The sequence below is a fragment of the Bos javanicus genome, chromosome 15 (assembly GCF_032452875.1).
Source record: "Bos javanicus breed banteng chromosome 15, ARS-OSU_banteng_1.0, whole genome shotgun sequence".
Lineage (NCBI taxonomy): Eukaryota > Metazoa > Chordata > Mammalia > Artiodactyla > Bovidae > Bos > Bos javanicus.
This window is the reverse complement of record NC_083882.1, coordinates 50,587,200-50,604,553: the sequence shown is the minus strand read 5'-3', so window position 1 is coordinate 50,604,553 and position 17,354 is coordinate 50,587,200. Positions and strand designations below refer to the sequence as shown.

General features: G+C 41.4%; 1 protein-coding gene across 1 annotated transcript; it reads right to left on the bottom strand.

Annotated features, from left to right (window-relative positions):
* Nucleotides 1–2,044: 2,044 nt before the first annotated feature.
* Nucleotides 2,045–16,710, bottom strand: LOC133226768 (olfactory receptor 51E2). The gene has a single exon (XM_061380635.1). The coding sequence runs from the start codon at nucleotides 11,741–11,743 to the stop codon at nucleotides 10,781–10,783; it is 963 nt and encodes a 320-aa protein (XP_061236619.1). The 5' UTR covers nucleotides 11,744–16,710; the 3' UTR covers nucleotides 2,045–10,780.
* Between the last annotated feature and the right edge of the window lie 644 nt (nucleotides 16,711–17,354).

Sequence of the window (17,354 nt, the reverse complement as noted above, 5' to 3'; positions counted from 1 at the left end):
AGTCGCTTCAGTCATGTCTGACTGTGGGACCCCATAGACGGCAGCCCACGAGGCTCCGCCGTCACTGGGATTCTCCAGGCAAGAACACTGGAGGGGCTTGCCATTTCCTTCTCCAATGCATGAAAATGAAAAGTGACAGTGAAGTCGCTCAGTCGTGTCTGACTCTTAGCGACCCCATGGACTGCAGCCTACCAGGCTCCTCCATCCATGGGATTTTCCAGGCAAGAGTACTGGAGTGGGGTGCCATTGCCTTCTCTGCTTTTCTAAGCTATAAACTCCCTAATCCTCAGAAAGGCAGCCTTCTTCAGAGTCTCTTCTCAAGAAGGCATGACCGTCTCCTGTTGTCCAAGAATGGTTATTTCTCTTTCTTCTGCCTGACTTGCAGACCTTTCCCACTGTTACCTCCATCTGAGGCAGAGGCACTAGTGGTCATTCATCCTGGAAGCAGAGAAGGTGTGTTGAGAGCCCAGGTTACTCACCCTGGCTGCTTGTTGTCTCCAGCTGTTCTGCCACTCCACATCCTGCAAGAGCCCAGGACGTCTTTAAGATGCTTTAGCTGTAGTGTCATCTCCAGGGAAGATCTCCAGGCCTGAGCCACAGAGGAGCCACTCCACTCAGGTCCCCGAGGACTGAACAATTTGTGGCTAGCTCTTGGAATGGGGAAGTGGTTGGAGCAATTAAACAATAATGGAGGAAAGGAGACAGACTCATAGATTCTACAATACCCCAGCAATTTTAAATTATCTTCACAGACTATCCACTTCAATCGCATTTGAAATCCTTCAAAGACAATATTCCTCAAGCCAGCCCCCTCTTGGCCAAATTCCAAGACAAATCCTGCAGGAACAGCCCATTTTTGTGGGGGGTGGAGTGATGTGTTGGGGCCCTAGTAATGTTGGCCTCCCCCAGCCAGAGGGCATCAGGGAAGGCTTCCTAGAGGAAGTGGAGAGAGCTCAGACTTCTAAAAGACCCACAGACCCTGTTCTGAACTCTCAGCTCTCATTCTGGGACAGACTCCAAGACTAGGCTTGTAGCTCCAGACTGCAGCTGGCACAGATTCTGCCCACACGCCTAGCCTGGGGCTGCCCTGTTGAATCTAGGTCAAAAGGAGGAAGCTTAGTAGAAACAATATGAACTACAGAGCCATTCAAAACTCAGTTCAAATCTTTCTCCATTTCTTGATGTTTCTTCCCACATATAAGTTCTGTGTCCCTTCTTTCTCCCTTTCTTGAGAGTTCTACTCCAAAATAGCTGTGACCTCAGCTCTTTCCTAAATCAATTTGGACTAATGTCACTCACTTGGAGCCGCTTTCTATGAACACATCTGACTTTTCTCCTCTGATTTTGGCTGCACTCTCCAAGCTGAGGGCTTCCCAGGTGGCACTAGTGGTAAAGAACTCAGGATGGTAAAGAACTCAGCAGCAGGAGACGTGAGAGATCCGAGTTCAATTTCTGGGTTGAGAAGATCCCTTGGCGGAAGGCATGGCAACCCACTCCAGCATTCTTGCCTGGAGAATACCCATGGACAGAAGAGCCTGGCCAGCTACAGTACATAGGATCACACAGAGTCAGACACGACTGAATCGACTTAGCACAGCACTCCCAGATGAACTGGGCCCAGTGTATCTCCCTTTCTCCTCCATAGGTGATAAATAAATTTAGGAAAAATTACTCAACTTTAAAATCTTATATCAAAATAAATTCATGTTCATTTACCTGAGCTGAGATTTCAGCAGTACTCCATAATTTTCCTTTTGGTTTTTAAATTGTCGCCATTCTTCTCAAGCTCTTTGTCCAATCTGCTATCTCACTCCCAGTAGCTCATGTTGCTGCTCCCAGCTTCACAATGAGAAACAAGGGCCATCAAATGTGCCCTCTCTGAGTCTTGCCTAGTCCATCTGCTCTTTTTCCTGCTTCCACTCCTACATCTACACCATACTAGACGGACCATTCTAAGGCAAGTGTGTTTCATATCAACCCCATCTCCAAGCTTTTAACCACTTCTTTGTTGGCTGTCCATCACTTACAACAACAACAAGAAATCTTGGAATGGCAAAGCAGAAACTGAGATAATTTATTCTTTAAAACTCTTTTTGAGACAATTGTAGATTCATATGCAGCTGTAAGACAACACAGAAACACCATATATCCTTCACTCAATTCTCCCAAAGTTAACATCTTGTGAAACAACAGTACAATACCAATTTAGGAATACTGGCATTGCTATAGTCATGATACTAAACATTTCCTTCACCACAAGGCTCCCTCATTTTTTTTTTCTTCTTTTATGTGGACTCCCACTCCCCTGTTTCCCACCCCCTTTTTCATCCCTGGCAATCACTAGTGTGTTACTTATTTCTATACTTTTGTCAATGCAAGATTGTTTTACAGATGAAATGGTATAGTATATAATTTTGGGGGACTATGTTTTTTACACTCAGCATGACTATCTGGAGATTTATCCAGCTTATTCCATGTATTAATAGCTTGTGCCTATATAATTGAGTTACAATATTGTATTAGTTTCAGGAATCTGAGACTATTATGTATTTCTGTTTTTCATCTTCAATTTCTTTCATCAGTTTTATAGTTTTCCAAGTTCAAGTCTGTTACCTCCTTAGCTAGATTTATTCCAAGGTTTTTTATTCTTTCTGATGTAATTGTGAGTGGGATTATTTCCTTAATTTCTATTGGGACTCAGAGCATGGGGATTTTTCCTACAGCCCTCTACCTCTCCCATATGCAAACCCTGCTGCTGCTGCTAAGTCGCTTCAGTCGTGTCTGACTCTCTGCGACCCCATAGACAGCAGCCCACTAGGCTCTGCCATCCATGAGATTCTCCAGGCAAGAACACTGGAGTGGGTTGCCATTTCCTTCTCCAATGCATGAAAGTGAAAAGTGAAAGTGAAGTTGCTCAGTCGTGTCCGACTCTTAGCGACCCCATGGACTGTAGCCAGCCGGGCTCCTCTATCCATGGGATTTTCCAGGCAAGAGTCCTGGAGTGGGGTGCCATTGCTGGTCTTCAAAGTCAGATGCTCTCGGGGTTCATCTTTCTGATGCAAAACCCCTGTCGGAGACCGTGATGTAGGGTTTGGGCCCTTTGTGCCTTGGAGAGAATCTCTGCTATTGTGATTATCCACCTATTTGTGTGTTGCCTTCCCAGGGTTGTGAATTTTGACTACATTGTGTCTCTGCACCTCCTACCCGTTCATTGTGATTTCTTCTTTGTATCTTTAGCTGTGGAAAACTGTCTCATATATAGTTGCTCTGTATGTGCTCTGTATGTATGTATGTGAAACTCGCTCAATCTTGTCTGACTCTTTGTGACCCTATAGACTATAGCCCACTAGGCTCCTCTGTCAGTGGAATTCTCCAGGCTATAATACCAGAGTGGGTAACTGTTTCCTTCTCCAGAGGATTTTCCCAACTCAGGGATCGAACCCACGTCTCCCGCATAGCAGGCGGATTCTTTACCATCTGAGCCACCTCTGTAAACAGTTGTAATTTTGATGTAACCATCGGAGGAAGTGTGGTCAGGGTCTTCCTATTTCACCATCTTCAACAGTTTATTCTTTTTAAATGCTGAGCAATATTGTAGGGTATGGCTATTACCACTGTTTTTTTGTTTGTTTGTTTTTAACAATTCACCTGTTGAAGTACATTATGTCTTATTTCCTGTTTGGGGTTAGTATTTTAAAGTTACTACAAACATTTTTGTACAATCTTTTGGTACACGTATTTCTTCATTTCTCTGAGATCAATACCAGAGTGCAGATGCTCAGTCATATGTTTGTTGCATGTTCAGTTTTTAGAAACTACCAAAATGTTTTTCAGAGTGACTAGCTATGCCTTTTCACATTTCCTCAGCAGTGTATTAAGCATCCAGTTTCCCAACATCCTTGCTAGCATTTGATGTTTTCACATTTGTTAAAAAAAAAAAACAAAAACGCTAGCTATTCTTATAGATATGTATTTGTATCTCGTCATGGTTTTAATTTTCATTTTCTATGGGGCTAATAATTTTGAACATCTTCTCATGTATTTATTTGCATCTATGTATCTTTTTCCATAAAATGTCACTTTATGATTTTTGCCTATCTTTAGATTTTTTTATTCTAAATTTTCAAAGTCCTTTTTATATTCTAGATACTAGGCCTCTGTTGGATATGTAATTGGCACACATATTCTCACACTCTGTATGTTGTCTTTTCATCCTTCAAACTGAGTCTTTGATACAGCTGCAATTTTTAATTTTAGTGAAGCTTAATTTATCAGTTTTCCTTAAATGAATCATGTTTTTGGTGTCAAGACTAAGTTTTATAGATTTATGCTTATGTCTAAAAAAGTTTTACATTCAGGTCAGTGACTGAAATTTATGTATATATTGAGGTATAATTAACAAATAAAATTGTAATATACTTAAAAGGTAAAATGTGGCAATTATATATACATATATATTGTGAAAGGGCTGGATCCCCACCATTCAGTTAATTAACAAAAATCGATCACCTCAAAAAACTTAGTTTTTTTCTTGCTGAGAACACTGAAGTTGTACTCTCTTAGCACGTTTCAGTTATACAAGGTAGTGTTATTAACTATAGTCATCACATTACACTCTAGATCCTTAGAACTTACTTATCTTATAACTAAGAGTTTATATTTTTTTCATCAACATTTTCCTATTCACTGCCCCAATTCCCAGCCTCCGACAAAAACCATTCTGCTCTGTTTCTTTGAGTTTGATGTTTTTTTCTCCTGATTCCACATATAAGTGAGAATATGAACTATTTGTCTATCTCTGTCTAGAATGTTTCATTTAGAATAATGCCCTTCAGTTTTATCTATCCTGTAACAAATGTCAGAGTTTCCTTTTATTTTTTTTAAATTTTATTTTATTTTTAAACTTTACATAATTGTATTAGTTTTGCCAAATATCAAAATGAATCCACCACAAAAAGGCTGAATAATATCCATATATTATGTGTATATATATATTACATATATATATGTAATATATATGTACATCACATTTTCTCTATCCATTCACCTGCTGATAGATGCTTAGGCTGTTTCCATACGTTGAGTACTGTGAATGATGCTGATATGAGAGTGCAGGTATCTCTTTGAGGTAATGATTGCTTATGGTATTTTTATTTTTAATTTCTTGAATAAGCTCCATACTGTTTTTCCTAATGCCTGTACCAATTTGCAGTCCCACTAACAGTGCACATATGTTCCTTTTTCACCACATCCTTGCCAACACTTGTTATCTCTTTCCTTTTGGGTAATATCTGACATACACTCTAACATCCACTATTGTTTATTTTGGTATTCTCTTCATTTCTTACAAGGCCTAGAAGGTTGTAAATTATGCTTAAATATTTCAAGTTAAATGACATTTAAACATGGACATTGGGCATGAATTCTGGCACGAGCTGGGAGAATTGGTGGTGATCATTTTTGGAAAGAATCTCAGATATGTGATGCTGGTAATCTCTGGTCATAAATATGTATTGAGAGTAAATCTTTTCTTCTAATAATAATTTTTAAAGCCTGGGGAAATCTCTATCTCTCAAAACAAACTTATGTGGTGTTCTTATTTCTTGTCAGTCCAGGGTTGGGTAAATGATATGCTGCTCAGAGGTGGGGGGTAAATGTAATTATTGTGGGGATGGGAGTTGTCTTGCTTATAGAGCAACCTCAGACACTGTGGCTCTCATGGGGAACTCGATACCTAAACTGGTGCCCTCCACTGTTCAGGCCAACATAAACATGGCTGGGAACAGGGCAAAGCTTTTATGGTCCTTGGTCCCCAGAGATCCTTGTTCACTGGGAAAGAGACTCTCACGACAGCGAGCACTTGCCTGAGACCCAGAGGCCTCTCACGGCAGGGGCTGCCTGGGACCACCTCTCTCAGTTGACTCAGCTCCCCAGGCACCCAGAGGCCTCCTTCTTGAAGTCCTTCCAGGCCATTGGGAAACAAAAGGCAAACATTCTCCCAGGACCCTGGTTTGTGTGAACAAGGAATAAGTAATGGCCATAACCTGTTTTTAGTTTGCCACTTTCTAGTATGCAATTGCATTTTTTCTGGTATAGTTTTGAAAACTATGGCCTTTCTGTTGATTTTTCTTCTCTAGTGCATATAATCAGTCATTTCAATCCAAATTGAATCCCATTTAAGTCCCACTTCCCCTCTCCACTACACTCCCTTCCTTCATCTCATTTTCCAATCTTAGTCCTCCTGGTGTGTGTATGTGAATTGGAGGGGTGGGAGAAGAACAAAGTCCAGGTCTTAAACTCCAAGCTCCTAGGCTAATGTGCTCTAATCAGTGTTTTAAAACAATTTGTGTGTCTTGCTTGCCACAGACAGAAACCCATATTCCTATCTCCTCATTATCCCTGTAAGACAGGGATTATTATCTATCTTCTCAATCTCTTCTCAATGATAATAATGAGTATTTATTGAGTTCATACTATGTATTAAACACTGCACTAAGCACTGTGCATGGATAATTGCACATAATCCTCACAAACGCACTGAGGGGTAGACACTAATATTGCTCAAAATAAACTAAAGAGGAAAACAAGCCTCACAGAAAGTGAATTGACTTGATGATCAGAATGGTTTTCTCTCTCTGCTGGACTGGACCTCCTTTCAGAGAGCCCATGCATATCTACCAGGTGGAAATTCCCCCATTTTTGAAAGAAGGTTTGATTTTTGGAGACAGCTATAATTGGTAGAATCAGGGAGTAGGAGGTCAAGTTGATAAATACAGTGTTTGGGCAAACAGTAGGTGTGGCCTCAGGGAAGGAGGCTGGTTTTCTTATGTGGGTCAGAAAGCAGTTCTGAAGGAGTCCCAGGAGAGATTCAGCCTTGCAGGACTTTTCGAATTGTTCCCGGCTTCTTAATGTTTGCGCTTCACTTGTGGCTCAGGTGGTAAAGAATCCGCCTGCAATGAGGGAGACCTGGGTTCAATCCCTGGGTTGGGAAGATACCCCAGAGAAGGGAAAGGCTACCTACTCCAGTGTTCTGGCCCAGTCCATGGGGTCACAAAGAGTCAGACAGGACTGAGTGACTTTCACTTTCTTAATGTTCAGAGCACATCATATAACTTCCCTGGTGGTCCAGCAGTTAAGACTTTGAGCTTCTACTGCAGGGAGAGGGGGTGACGAGGGAGGGGGTTTGAACCCTGGACAGGGAAATAAGATCTCACATGCCACACAGGGCAGCCAAAAAGTGAAAAAAAAAAAAAAAAGATTGGAAATGGGATTTAGATTTTTTAGACTTTACATAATTTAATCACCATGTTTACAGACTTCAAAGAGATAATGTGATTTAGAAAAGGTCACAAGGCTTAGTAACACGACTGGAGTTCTGAGTTCCTAAATCTCATCCCAGGGCTCTGCCTTCCTCTCAGTATGGTGATCAAATGTGTTCTTCTTTGGGATACTTAAACAGCAGCAACAAAAACTTAATATACTTTCTTTAACCTAGATGCAATCATTTCAACATGTTCTTGTTATAAAATTGATAGTGATGTTTTACATTTTAAAAATAATTATCATAGTAAAACATACATAAAATTTACCATTCTAACAAACATTTTTAGGTGTGCAATTCAGTGGGATTAAGTATATCCACATTGTTGTGCAACCATCATCGCTATCCATTTCTAGAACTTTTTCATCATTCCAAACTGAAATTCTGTTATCCACTAAACAATAACTCTCATTCTCCCCTGCCTCCAGCCCCTGGAAACCTCTACTTTCTATTTTGATGAATTTTACTTTCTAGTTCAATGAATTTTTAGTACCTTATATAATTGGAATCCTACAATATTTGTCCTTTTGTGTCTAGCTTATTTCAGTTAACATCATATTCTCAAGATTCATTCATGTTGTAGAATATATCATATTTTGTTCTTTTTTATGGCTGAATAATATTCTGTTGTATGTATATAACCAGTATTTATCCATTCATGTGTTGAACACCTGGGTTTCTTCCACATTTTGGCTATTGGGAATAGTCTTTGGACTACTTTTTTTTTTTCAAGTTAAAATCCTGGTGCATAGGGAGATGTAGGGGAGACAGAAATGGAATATGAATAAATTGGACAGCAGTGAACAGTGAGAGATTTGGGAACGAGAGATGGCACACTTTATTAAGTTGTTAATCTGGTTATTCTCTTAGATGTATGGAAGTAGTCAGGAGGGTATGATTTCAGGTAGAGCAATGCACAGGAAAATAGAAGAGAATGGAAGTTGTGGGAAGAGACATAGTCAGTTTCATCAAATGAGGCTCCTGACCTCATTATTTGGGGTGAGGCCCAATACTCAAATTTCCACTTTTACAGTGGAAATTTTATGAGCATGCCTTTGCTTTTTTAAAGGAGCCATTCATTCTTCCATTCTCTCCCTCTCAGACCTGGTCTATGTGCATTGATGAACTGCAAGACTTTGGAGGCTCTTTTACAGTCTCTGGGCAGGCGATCAGAATTGTATGCTCACAGATACATCATATGCTAGGAGGACCCTTCTTCAGGAGAAAGGCTAAGAGTCTGAGGTTCCCCCTTTCTGAGCAAGAGCCTACAGGCTGAAGTCACCCCCCATGGTTTATCCACCCTAGTTACCCACAAAAGATTTGTTCAGTGAAGCTGCTGAGGGAACACATAGGCCCAGTGATTGTCCTCAGACTTTAGCATCTCATCAGACCTGCTCAACGATACAATGGGAATAGTCCATCTTGAAAAGATACATTTAGCTTTCTGCACTGGTGAGAAAGAAGACCAGGGAACCTCTCACATAGGATTCTATGAATGTGAAAGCAGTAGGTATAACACTTAGCAAAATTTGAAATAAAATTTATAATGTCTCATTACCTAAGTTAAAACTCAGACCTTGGATATGTTTGACAGATACAGAAAACACTTTAAAAAAGGGAGACATGATTGAGAAGATTTTAGGGATAAATAGACAAAAATATTCTCCCTTAGTCAAGAAAGAAGCAGGCTGTAGAACATGAAGGTTGGCTGTAAAACATGAAGAGTAACCTAGATTTGTTGCTCACAACAAGGGCAGGGTTATCTCTCAACACAAATAGTCATTTATCTCATAAGGCACATGGCAGAAGGAAAACAGCATTTACACAGGCTGAGGAGATAAATGGCAGATGTTAAACAGGAAGCAATGCAGCATGGACATTAAATACTGTATTTGGTTATGAAATTTAATTTGGAATCATGGCATGGCACCCATAAAACTGTGTGCCTTAGTTTTCTCAATGTAAACCTTATTTCTTGCACTGGTAACGGAGGACAAAAATAGTCCCTCTGCCATAAAGTTGGTGTGAAGATAAGATAAAACCTATAAAGCACTTAGATTTCTGGAACATTGCAACCACTCAAGATATATTCATTGGCATTATTATTTAAAGCTGAACTTCCCAGGTAATAAATAGGAAACAATGAGTCTTTGACAATCCCTGGTGTACATAAATGATCAGTTTCATTTTTTCCATTTTAAAAGTTGTACATGCTAACTTGTACAAATTATAAAAGATGTACAAGATCTCCATAAAAAAGGAATTAGAAGATAGAAACAGAAGTAAGTCACTAGTAATTTGAGCACATTTCTTTCAAGGCATAGATTGTTTTACAAGTTAGTTTCAATCATGTATCCTCCTTATTTTTCTTAACATTACATGCATGTTTCATTTTATAGCAGAGCCTTTAAAGGTCACATAATATTTCCTTAACATGGACTGTTTCACATAATGTTCCATTAAGTGAAAAGACCATGTCTGAGTCACCAAGGAAGCCCATACTTCAAACCTTGGATGTCAAATACATGATTACTATAAATAATGGTATGATTGATATATCTTATGAGAAACTTGTTTTCTGCATTTAGGGATATTTTATGAGAATAAATTTTCAAAAGAGAGATTACAGCATTAACACTCATAACTTTTAAAAAGCCCTTGCTACATTTTGGCAGTTGCACCATCAGTGGTGTTGCTACAGCATATATGCTCCAACACAAACTCCTTTTACATTATGAATTTTCATTAATAAAAACTGCTAATTAAATAAGCAAAAATGTTACCTAATTATTGTGTTAATGCAGGTTTCTTGGACTAATAATCAAAGAAAATTTTCCCTTGTTTAAAAGTCAAATTTTACTTTTGCCACTCTCCTTTACATTTTTTTGCTGCTTATTTTCTAATTTTAGCTTTTTATATAACAAGGATAGTAGTAATAGTGGTAGTGTTAGTCACTCAGTTGTGTCTGACTCTTTGAGACCCCAGGGACTGTAGCCCACCAGACTCTTCTGTCCACGGAATTCTCCAGGTGAATCAGTAGTACTGAATAGCATTTTTACCTGCGGAAAAGAATTATGCTAAGTCGCTTCAGTCGTGTCTGACTCTCTGCAACCTTAGGGACTGTAGCCCACCAGGCTCCCCTGTCCATGGGATTCTCCAGGCAAGAATACTGAAGTGGGTTGCTGCACCCTCTTCCAGCAGATCTTCCTGACCCAGGAGTTGAACCCATGTCTCTTACATTTCCTGCACTGGCAGATGGGTTCTTTACTGCTCGTGTCCACCTGGGAAGCCCAGAAAATAATTATGGCAGCCTCAAAAATTTAACCCCAAGCAGAGGAAGTATTTAGAAGCCAAACCAGAGAAAATCACTGACGTGTTTATGGGCAACTGAGATCAAGCTAGCATTAGTAAATCATTATATCAAGCCATTAAAGGTAAGAATAAGTGCCGTGGTAAGGGTCACTTGCCTCCCACAGGCTGAAACTCCCTGTCACAGCTGATCTTAAACATAGCTAGCACCCGAATTCTGATCTGTTTGGTCTTGGCACCGTAAATGATGGGATTGATGACAGGAGGCAGAAGTAGGTAGACATCACCCATGAGAACATGCACAATGGGATGAAGGCTGTTCCCAAAGCGATGCACCACTGAGAGGCCGATGAGAGGCACATAGAAGGCCAGCACCACACCAATATGTGACACACAGGTTCCAAAGGCCTTGGCCCGCTCCGACTTGGAAGGCAGTTGTAGAACTGTTCGTATAATCAGAAAATAGGACAAAGAGATGAACAGGGCATCCACACCCATGACCAGCAGAATGGCAGTAAGACCATAGACCACATTGGGCAATGTGTCTGCATAGGCCAACTTCATTACATCCTGGTGCACGCAATAGGAATGCGAGAGCACGTTGGATTGGCAGAAGGCTAGCCGTTCGATGAGCAGAGGCAGTGGGATGAAGAAGAGGGATCCGCGGACCACAGCCACCAGGCCAATCTGGGCTGTCACTGTGTTGTTGAGCACTGCGGCATGGCGCAGCGGGTGGCAGATTGCTATGTAACGGTCAAAGGCCATGGCCAGTAGGATGGTGGACTCGATGGCTGAGAGAGCGTGAATAAAGAACATCTGGGTCATACAGGCATCAAAGGTGATCTCCCGGGAGTCGAACCAGAAGAGGGCGAGGATCTTGGGCATGGTGGATGTGGACAAGGCCAGGTCGATGGCTGCCAGCATGCAGAGAAAGAGGTACATGGGAGCATGGAGGCTGCGCTCCATCCTTACGATGAAGACCACGATGCAATTTCCAAACAATGCCACAGCATACATAGAAAGCAGGGGGAAGCCAATCCAGAATTGAGCTGCTTCTAGTCCTGGGATACCAATAAGTACAAAGGTGGCATGTGTGAAGTTGCAGGTACTCATAGCTGGCACCGAGAAGGTGAGGTCACACTGGCAGCCTGCTAGCCGGCTAGGACAGGGAGCACAATCAGAGAGGCTGGCCCCAGAGACCCGGGGACTGAATACACCTTAGCTCTCCTTCCCCTTCTCTCTTCTCTCACTCCTCCGAGTCATCTGGGTTCTTTCATAAAAAGGCTGTCTGAAGCCTCCTGCCAAAGGGGAAAGTGACAGCTCAAATTCACTTATCAGTCACTACTCTCAAAGTCCATTTACATTTGTAAAAGGGAACCTGGAGAGAACAATGCTCATCCCAAAAATCTGTCCTTCTCAAGTTCCCTGGGAATCATTTTTCTGTTCTATAAGCATTTACTTATAAGACTTACCATATATCAAGGATATTTGCTAGATGCTGAAAATACAGAGACAAAAATGCATATTTTTGCCTTTCAGGTGTTGTGACACATCATTTGCCTTTCAGATACCTTGCCTAGAGTGAGAGACAGATAAGTAATGAAAATATTAGAATCTTGGGATATGAGTTAGGAAAAGATGTGCATTTAACGCATAGGATGGGAGAAGCATCATCAGAGGAAACTCTCTGAAACAAGATGATCCTTCTGTTCAGTCTTGAAATATTGAGTAGAAATTAAAAAGACAGAGAAGGGAATAAAAGGTAGAGCAAACAGTGGGGATAGGGAGATTTTTTATTTTGTTTTTGTTTTGCTTTGTTTGCTTGCAAATTTTCAGGATTCCAGGTCTGAGGTCAGCAAGAGAGGAAAGATACAACTGTAATAAAAAATAAAAATAATAAAAAACAAACAAACAAAACCCACAAAATAAAAATTAAGGAAAAAAGGCCAAAGTCAATATCTTAAGGTAACAGGGAAACTTATTTGGGGTCATCAAATGAAAGGTAGTAGTTCCCACCAATGAATTCCCTGGAGATGAAGGTGCTGGTAGGATCCTAGCTGCCAGGTGTGGCCCCTGTGAAGGCTTTCTCTCCATTCCTGGCTGATGGGTCTCTCTACTTTTAAAAGTTGTCTCTAAGGCCACTCTCACTGCTACAAAGAGAGCTTGAGTTGAGTCTTGATACTCCCAGAGCTTTATCTTTCTTGGAACCTCTGGCCATGAGTTATTTATATTAGGTGAATCTTTGATTTCTTAGGAAACTCAGTGTTGCTCTGCCTTATTCTGTGTTCTGATCTCATCAAACTCTTTCCTGAAAGTCTCCCTAAGTACCCTGGTATATAGAGCTAATTGTCTCTAAAGAGCTAATGGCTTGGCTTTTCAAAAGAGGTTCTGAATCTTTAGAATACACTCCGCAGGTGATTTCATCAGTGATATTGGGATTAAACTGTTCATCCTCCCCACTTCTCCCCACCCCACCAGGATTCCTCTTCACTCCTAACCTGTGTCCTTTCTGCTGCTGAGACATGCTTTTCTATTTGGCCTTAGTAGAGAGGGTTTGGAGAGGAGAATGACCAGGTATCTAAAAACACAATATGATAAAATGAAAACTAAAAATTTTGACTTAGATTATCCTCATCTTGGATAAGCAAGAAAGAACAGATCCAGGTTCAAAGGTCAGAAAATCTCTCCTCTGATGACTGTCCGTTCTTCTCCATTCTCAGACATGTGCCAAGATATTACAGCTACCTTCCTTGACAAATATCAGATCCCAGCTTTGTCCCCCTCAGCTGCTGTCAGAGAATGAAAAGCATTTTTCAGAGGTAGATGCTCACAAGCATGGAGGGTAGCAAGGGGAGGACAGTAATGCATTTTTCCTTTCTCAGCGCCTCTGATGACAGCATTCACATGGGCAGACAGAAGGGTCTCTGGTGGCCTCAGAGTCAGATATCTCCCTGACTCTTCTTTCTGCAGGGCACCTTTTCTGCTTTGCTGGTAGCAGCCTAAGACTTGGGGCCATTGTTTCATCTCCCCAGTTACCTATCCCAGAAGACCTCATGCTTTCCTCCCATGTGGTCTGGTCTTCTGCCTAAAGGGATGCTAGCCAGACCCAGTTGCCGCTTCTCTTTGGGTCTGAGTGTGGCTGTAGCATCTAGTCTCACTTGCCTTTCTGGGTGGCAACTAATGCTCTGAAATACTTCTTCCTCATCCATGAAGATGTGGGTGGGATACAAGGGCTTCCCCTTACCCTGCCACGAGACAGTTTGTAGGGTCTTCAGGGTTCCTTAGGATGCCAGGGACCATGGGCTGCCTGACCCCAGCGAGGGTGCACTCACTTGAATATGGTACAGTCCTGATGAGAGGCAGCTGAAGCCGATTCTCCCTTTCAGGCACAGATTTATTTATAACTGCCTAGGAATCCTATGGGGATAGGCTATGGGAATATGGACTGAGGGCCTGGAGGCTGGGCAGGCAGGGGGCAATACCTCCATGGCCACTTGTATGTCACTCCTACAGGCTTCCCACTGTTTCAGTCTGGTGGGGGTGGATGGGCGAAGATTACCAGGGGCCCACTTCCTCTGCCATCACTCCCATACTTACACATACACGGCTCTCGACAATCTATATCTGCCCATCCAAGTAACTCAAACTCTAGTTAGCCACTTTACTAGACACACCTGCCAGTGTATGTAGTTTGGTTCTTGAGCTCTAGGAGTTCATATCCTCTTTATTGAGACAGGCACACAAAAATATAGTCCCATAATTCAAAATAAGGCCATGCACCTCTTGAACTTCTCTTTTCCCAGCCCCAGCTTTTCTTTCAGTTGATGAAATGGACTTTCAGGTGAGGAAGCCACTTTTTATTGCACCTGTGTCACAGATAAAGCATACACATAACCTAAAGGCTCTTTGCTTAGGTCATATGGTTCATGAATTATAATATGGTCAGAGAACCAAGTATTCAGATTCTTTATTTATTTACATTCAACAAAGATTTATCAAGCCTGGCATGCTGCAGTTCATGGGGTCACAAAGAGTTGGACATGATCTAGCAACTGAACAATGACAGCAATGTAATAAGAAAAATAGATGCCACATACAAATCTCCAGCCTCATGGAGTATTCTGGTTAGGGTACAGACAGTACATGGAGTTGCTATAAAAAATGAAAGAGGATGTTAGGTAGGCTTCAGGAGAAAAAAAATAAAGGGAAGAAGGAAATAAATACATCTCAAGGGGATAGTAGAAATTTTAAATGAAACTATTGCACAATATTACAAAGACCACACAGAATGAAAGCATTTAAGGAGAAGCCTAACAGAGTGAGAAATATATCCATGGAAGTATTTGAAGAAGACTATTCCAGGAAGAAGGAAAAGAAACCACAAATAAATTTCCTGAGAAGAGAATGTATCTGGGGGTTTAGAACACCAAGAAGGCCACTGTGCCGAGCAGAGGGAACCAGGGCAAGAGTAGTAGGGAGATACAATCAGAGAAGTAATGGGCAATTGGATCTATAGGGCCTCATAGGACTTATGGAACATTTAAGGATTTTCATTAAGAAGTCCAAGTGAAATAGTGGCCATGTGTCTACCACTGCTCTGGCCTTTAGGAAAATCTCCAATTCATTGTAAGCTTGTCCCTTGGGTCAGAGATGACATTTGCTCTGCACCCCAGCCCCATTTCCCTTAACGTCTACATTATGCCCTCCCTGGGAATGGAAGCTTACAAGTTGCTTGGATGGTTGCACAGTGGGGCTTTTCACATGTTAGTGTTGGTCCTGCAGGAGGGTGCTGATGGGAGAGAAACATCTGTAGAAGTAGTGAGAGCTTCCTGGCTGTCTAGTTCTTAAGACTGAAGTTCCATCTCCTCCCATATTTAGGACGCTGGGTACCCCAATCCATCTTCTCTAGCCCAAGCACCTCTTTGTCTCTCTCCCCTATCTCCCTGCCCTATCTTATGTCATGTGTGGAAATATCAAACAAAAATTGAGTCTGTGATCCCACATCATGTGCTCATTTTCTCTTATTTCTAATGGTGACTGAGACATCGTCCCTTGATCTCAAGAAGTAAGCAGAGTCTTTTGTGGGAAGAATGCTTACAGTAGAGTCTGAAAAAGGGTGCCATGAAGAAGCACAAAATGATGCAGGAGAACCTGAAAAGGACACCAGAGAGACTTGAGACATCATGAAAACATCTCTGAAGGAAAGCTGCTTCTACTTGGTTAGAGGGAAGAGAGTGAGGGTGCTGTAAGTGGAGGAGCCTGTGCAAAGGCTTGAAAGTGAGATAGAGCAATCAAGGCTAAGGAAATGCAAGTTGTTTGTTGTGCCTGGAGCTCTGGGTGGAGGGGAAGCAATGACTTTGAGCAGGCCACACAGATTTTATGATTTTTTTTTTCTATCTGGTAGGAAGAGAGCTTAAATGAAACAAAGTCCTTATTCTCAAAGACCTTACCTTTTAATGGGGAAGCTAGAAAAGAGATAAACAGATATGTAATGCATTACAGAGAGTGTGAAAGTGCTAGAAGTTAAAACAAGGTAGGTAAGGAAGAGAGTGAATGAAGGCAGGAACTGAGGAAGAGGTGGTGTTGTCATTATTATTTTTTGTAGTATAAAGGGCCCTGTAATAAGGAGGCGCATGAGTGGAGACTGCATGGTGACAGGCAGTAAATAACGCATTGGGAGGAAGAACATCTCAAGTAAAGAGATCTGCAAGTGCAAAGTCTGAGGGTGAAGCATGCTCGGTGTGTTTAAGGGAATGTTTGCAGGTTAGTGTGGTTGTAGTAGAGAGAGTAGGAGAAGGCAATGGCAACCCACTCCAGTACTCTTGCCTGGAAAATCCTATGGATGGAGGAGCCTGGTAGGCTGGAGTCCATGGGGTTGAGAAGAGTCGGGCATGACTGAGCAACTTCACTTTCACTTTTCATTTTCATGCATTGGAGAAGGAAATGGCAACCTACTCCAGTATTCTTGCCTGGAGAATCCCAGGGACAGAGGAGCCTAGTGGGCTGCCGTCTATGGGGTTGCACAGAGTTGGACACGACGGAAGCGACTTAGCAGCAGCAGCAGCAGCAGCAGCAGCAGCAGTAGAATGAGTAAGGAGGAGAGTAGTAGGAGTTGAACTTGAGCTGATGAAGATGAGTCAGAGCACATAAATCCTTGTCAGGTATTATAATGACTGTAAATGTTTCTTGGGTAAGACAGGAGACCTCTGGAACATGTTGAACACAGGATGTGACATGATTTGTCTTGTGTATTAAGATAATCCTTTTAACTAGCAGTAGAAGTAGTAGAAAGTAGTTGTATTCCAGATATCAACATCTGGAACACCTGGAATGAAGAGTCATCAGCATTTGCTAAAGATTGGATGTAGAATGGGGGAGACGGACATGTGCCAGAAATAACTCCAAGTCTTTTCTCAGCATCTTCAAAGGCAGAGTTTCTGGGTTATAGAAAACTGTGATTGAGAATGTTTTTTCCTTGGTGTGAATACCAGGATATGGATTTGGATATGATGAGTCTAAGATGATTTTTAGATGTCCAAATGAAGATACTAATGCACAGGCAATTAGATATGAGTCTGGACTATATTATAAATACTTATTTGGGATTTACAAGCTTATAGATGGTATGTAAAGACATTATGTTAAATTAGATGACCAGAAATGAGAATATAACAAAGAATAAGACAGGTCTCAGAACAAAGTTCTGGGACATTTCAACATAAAA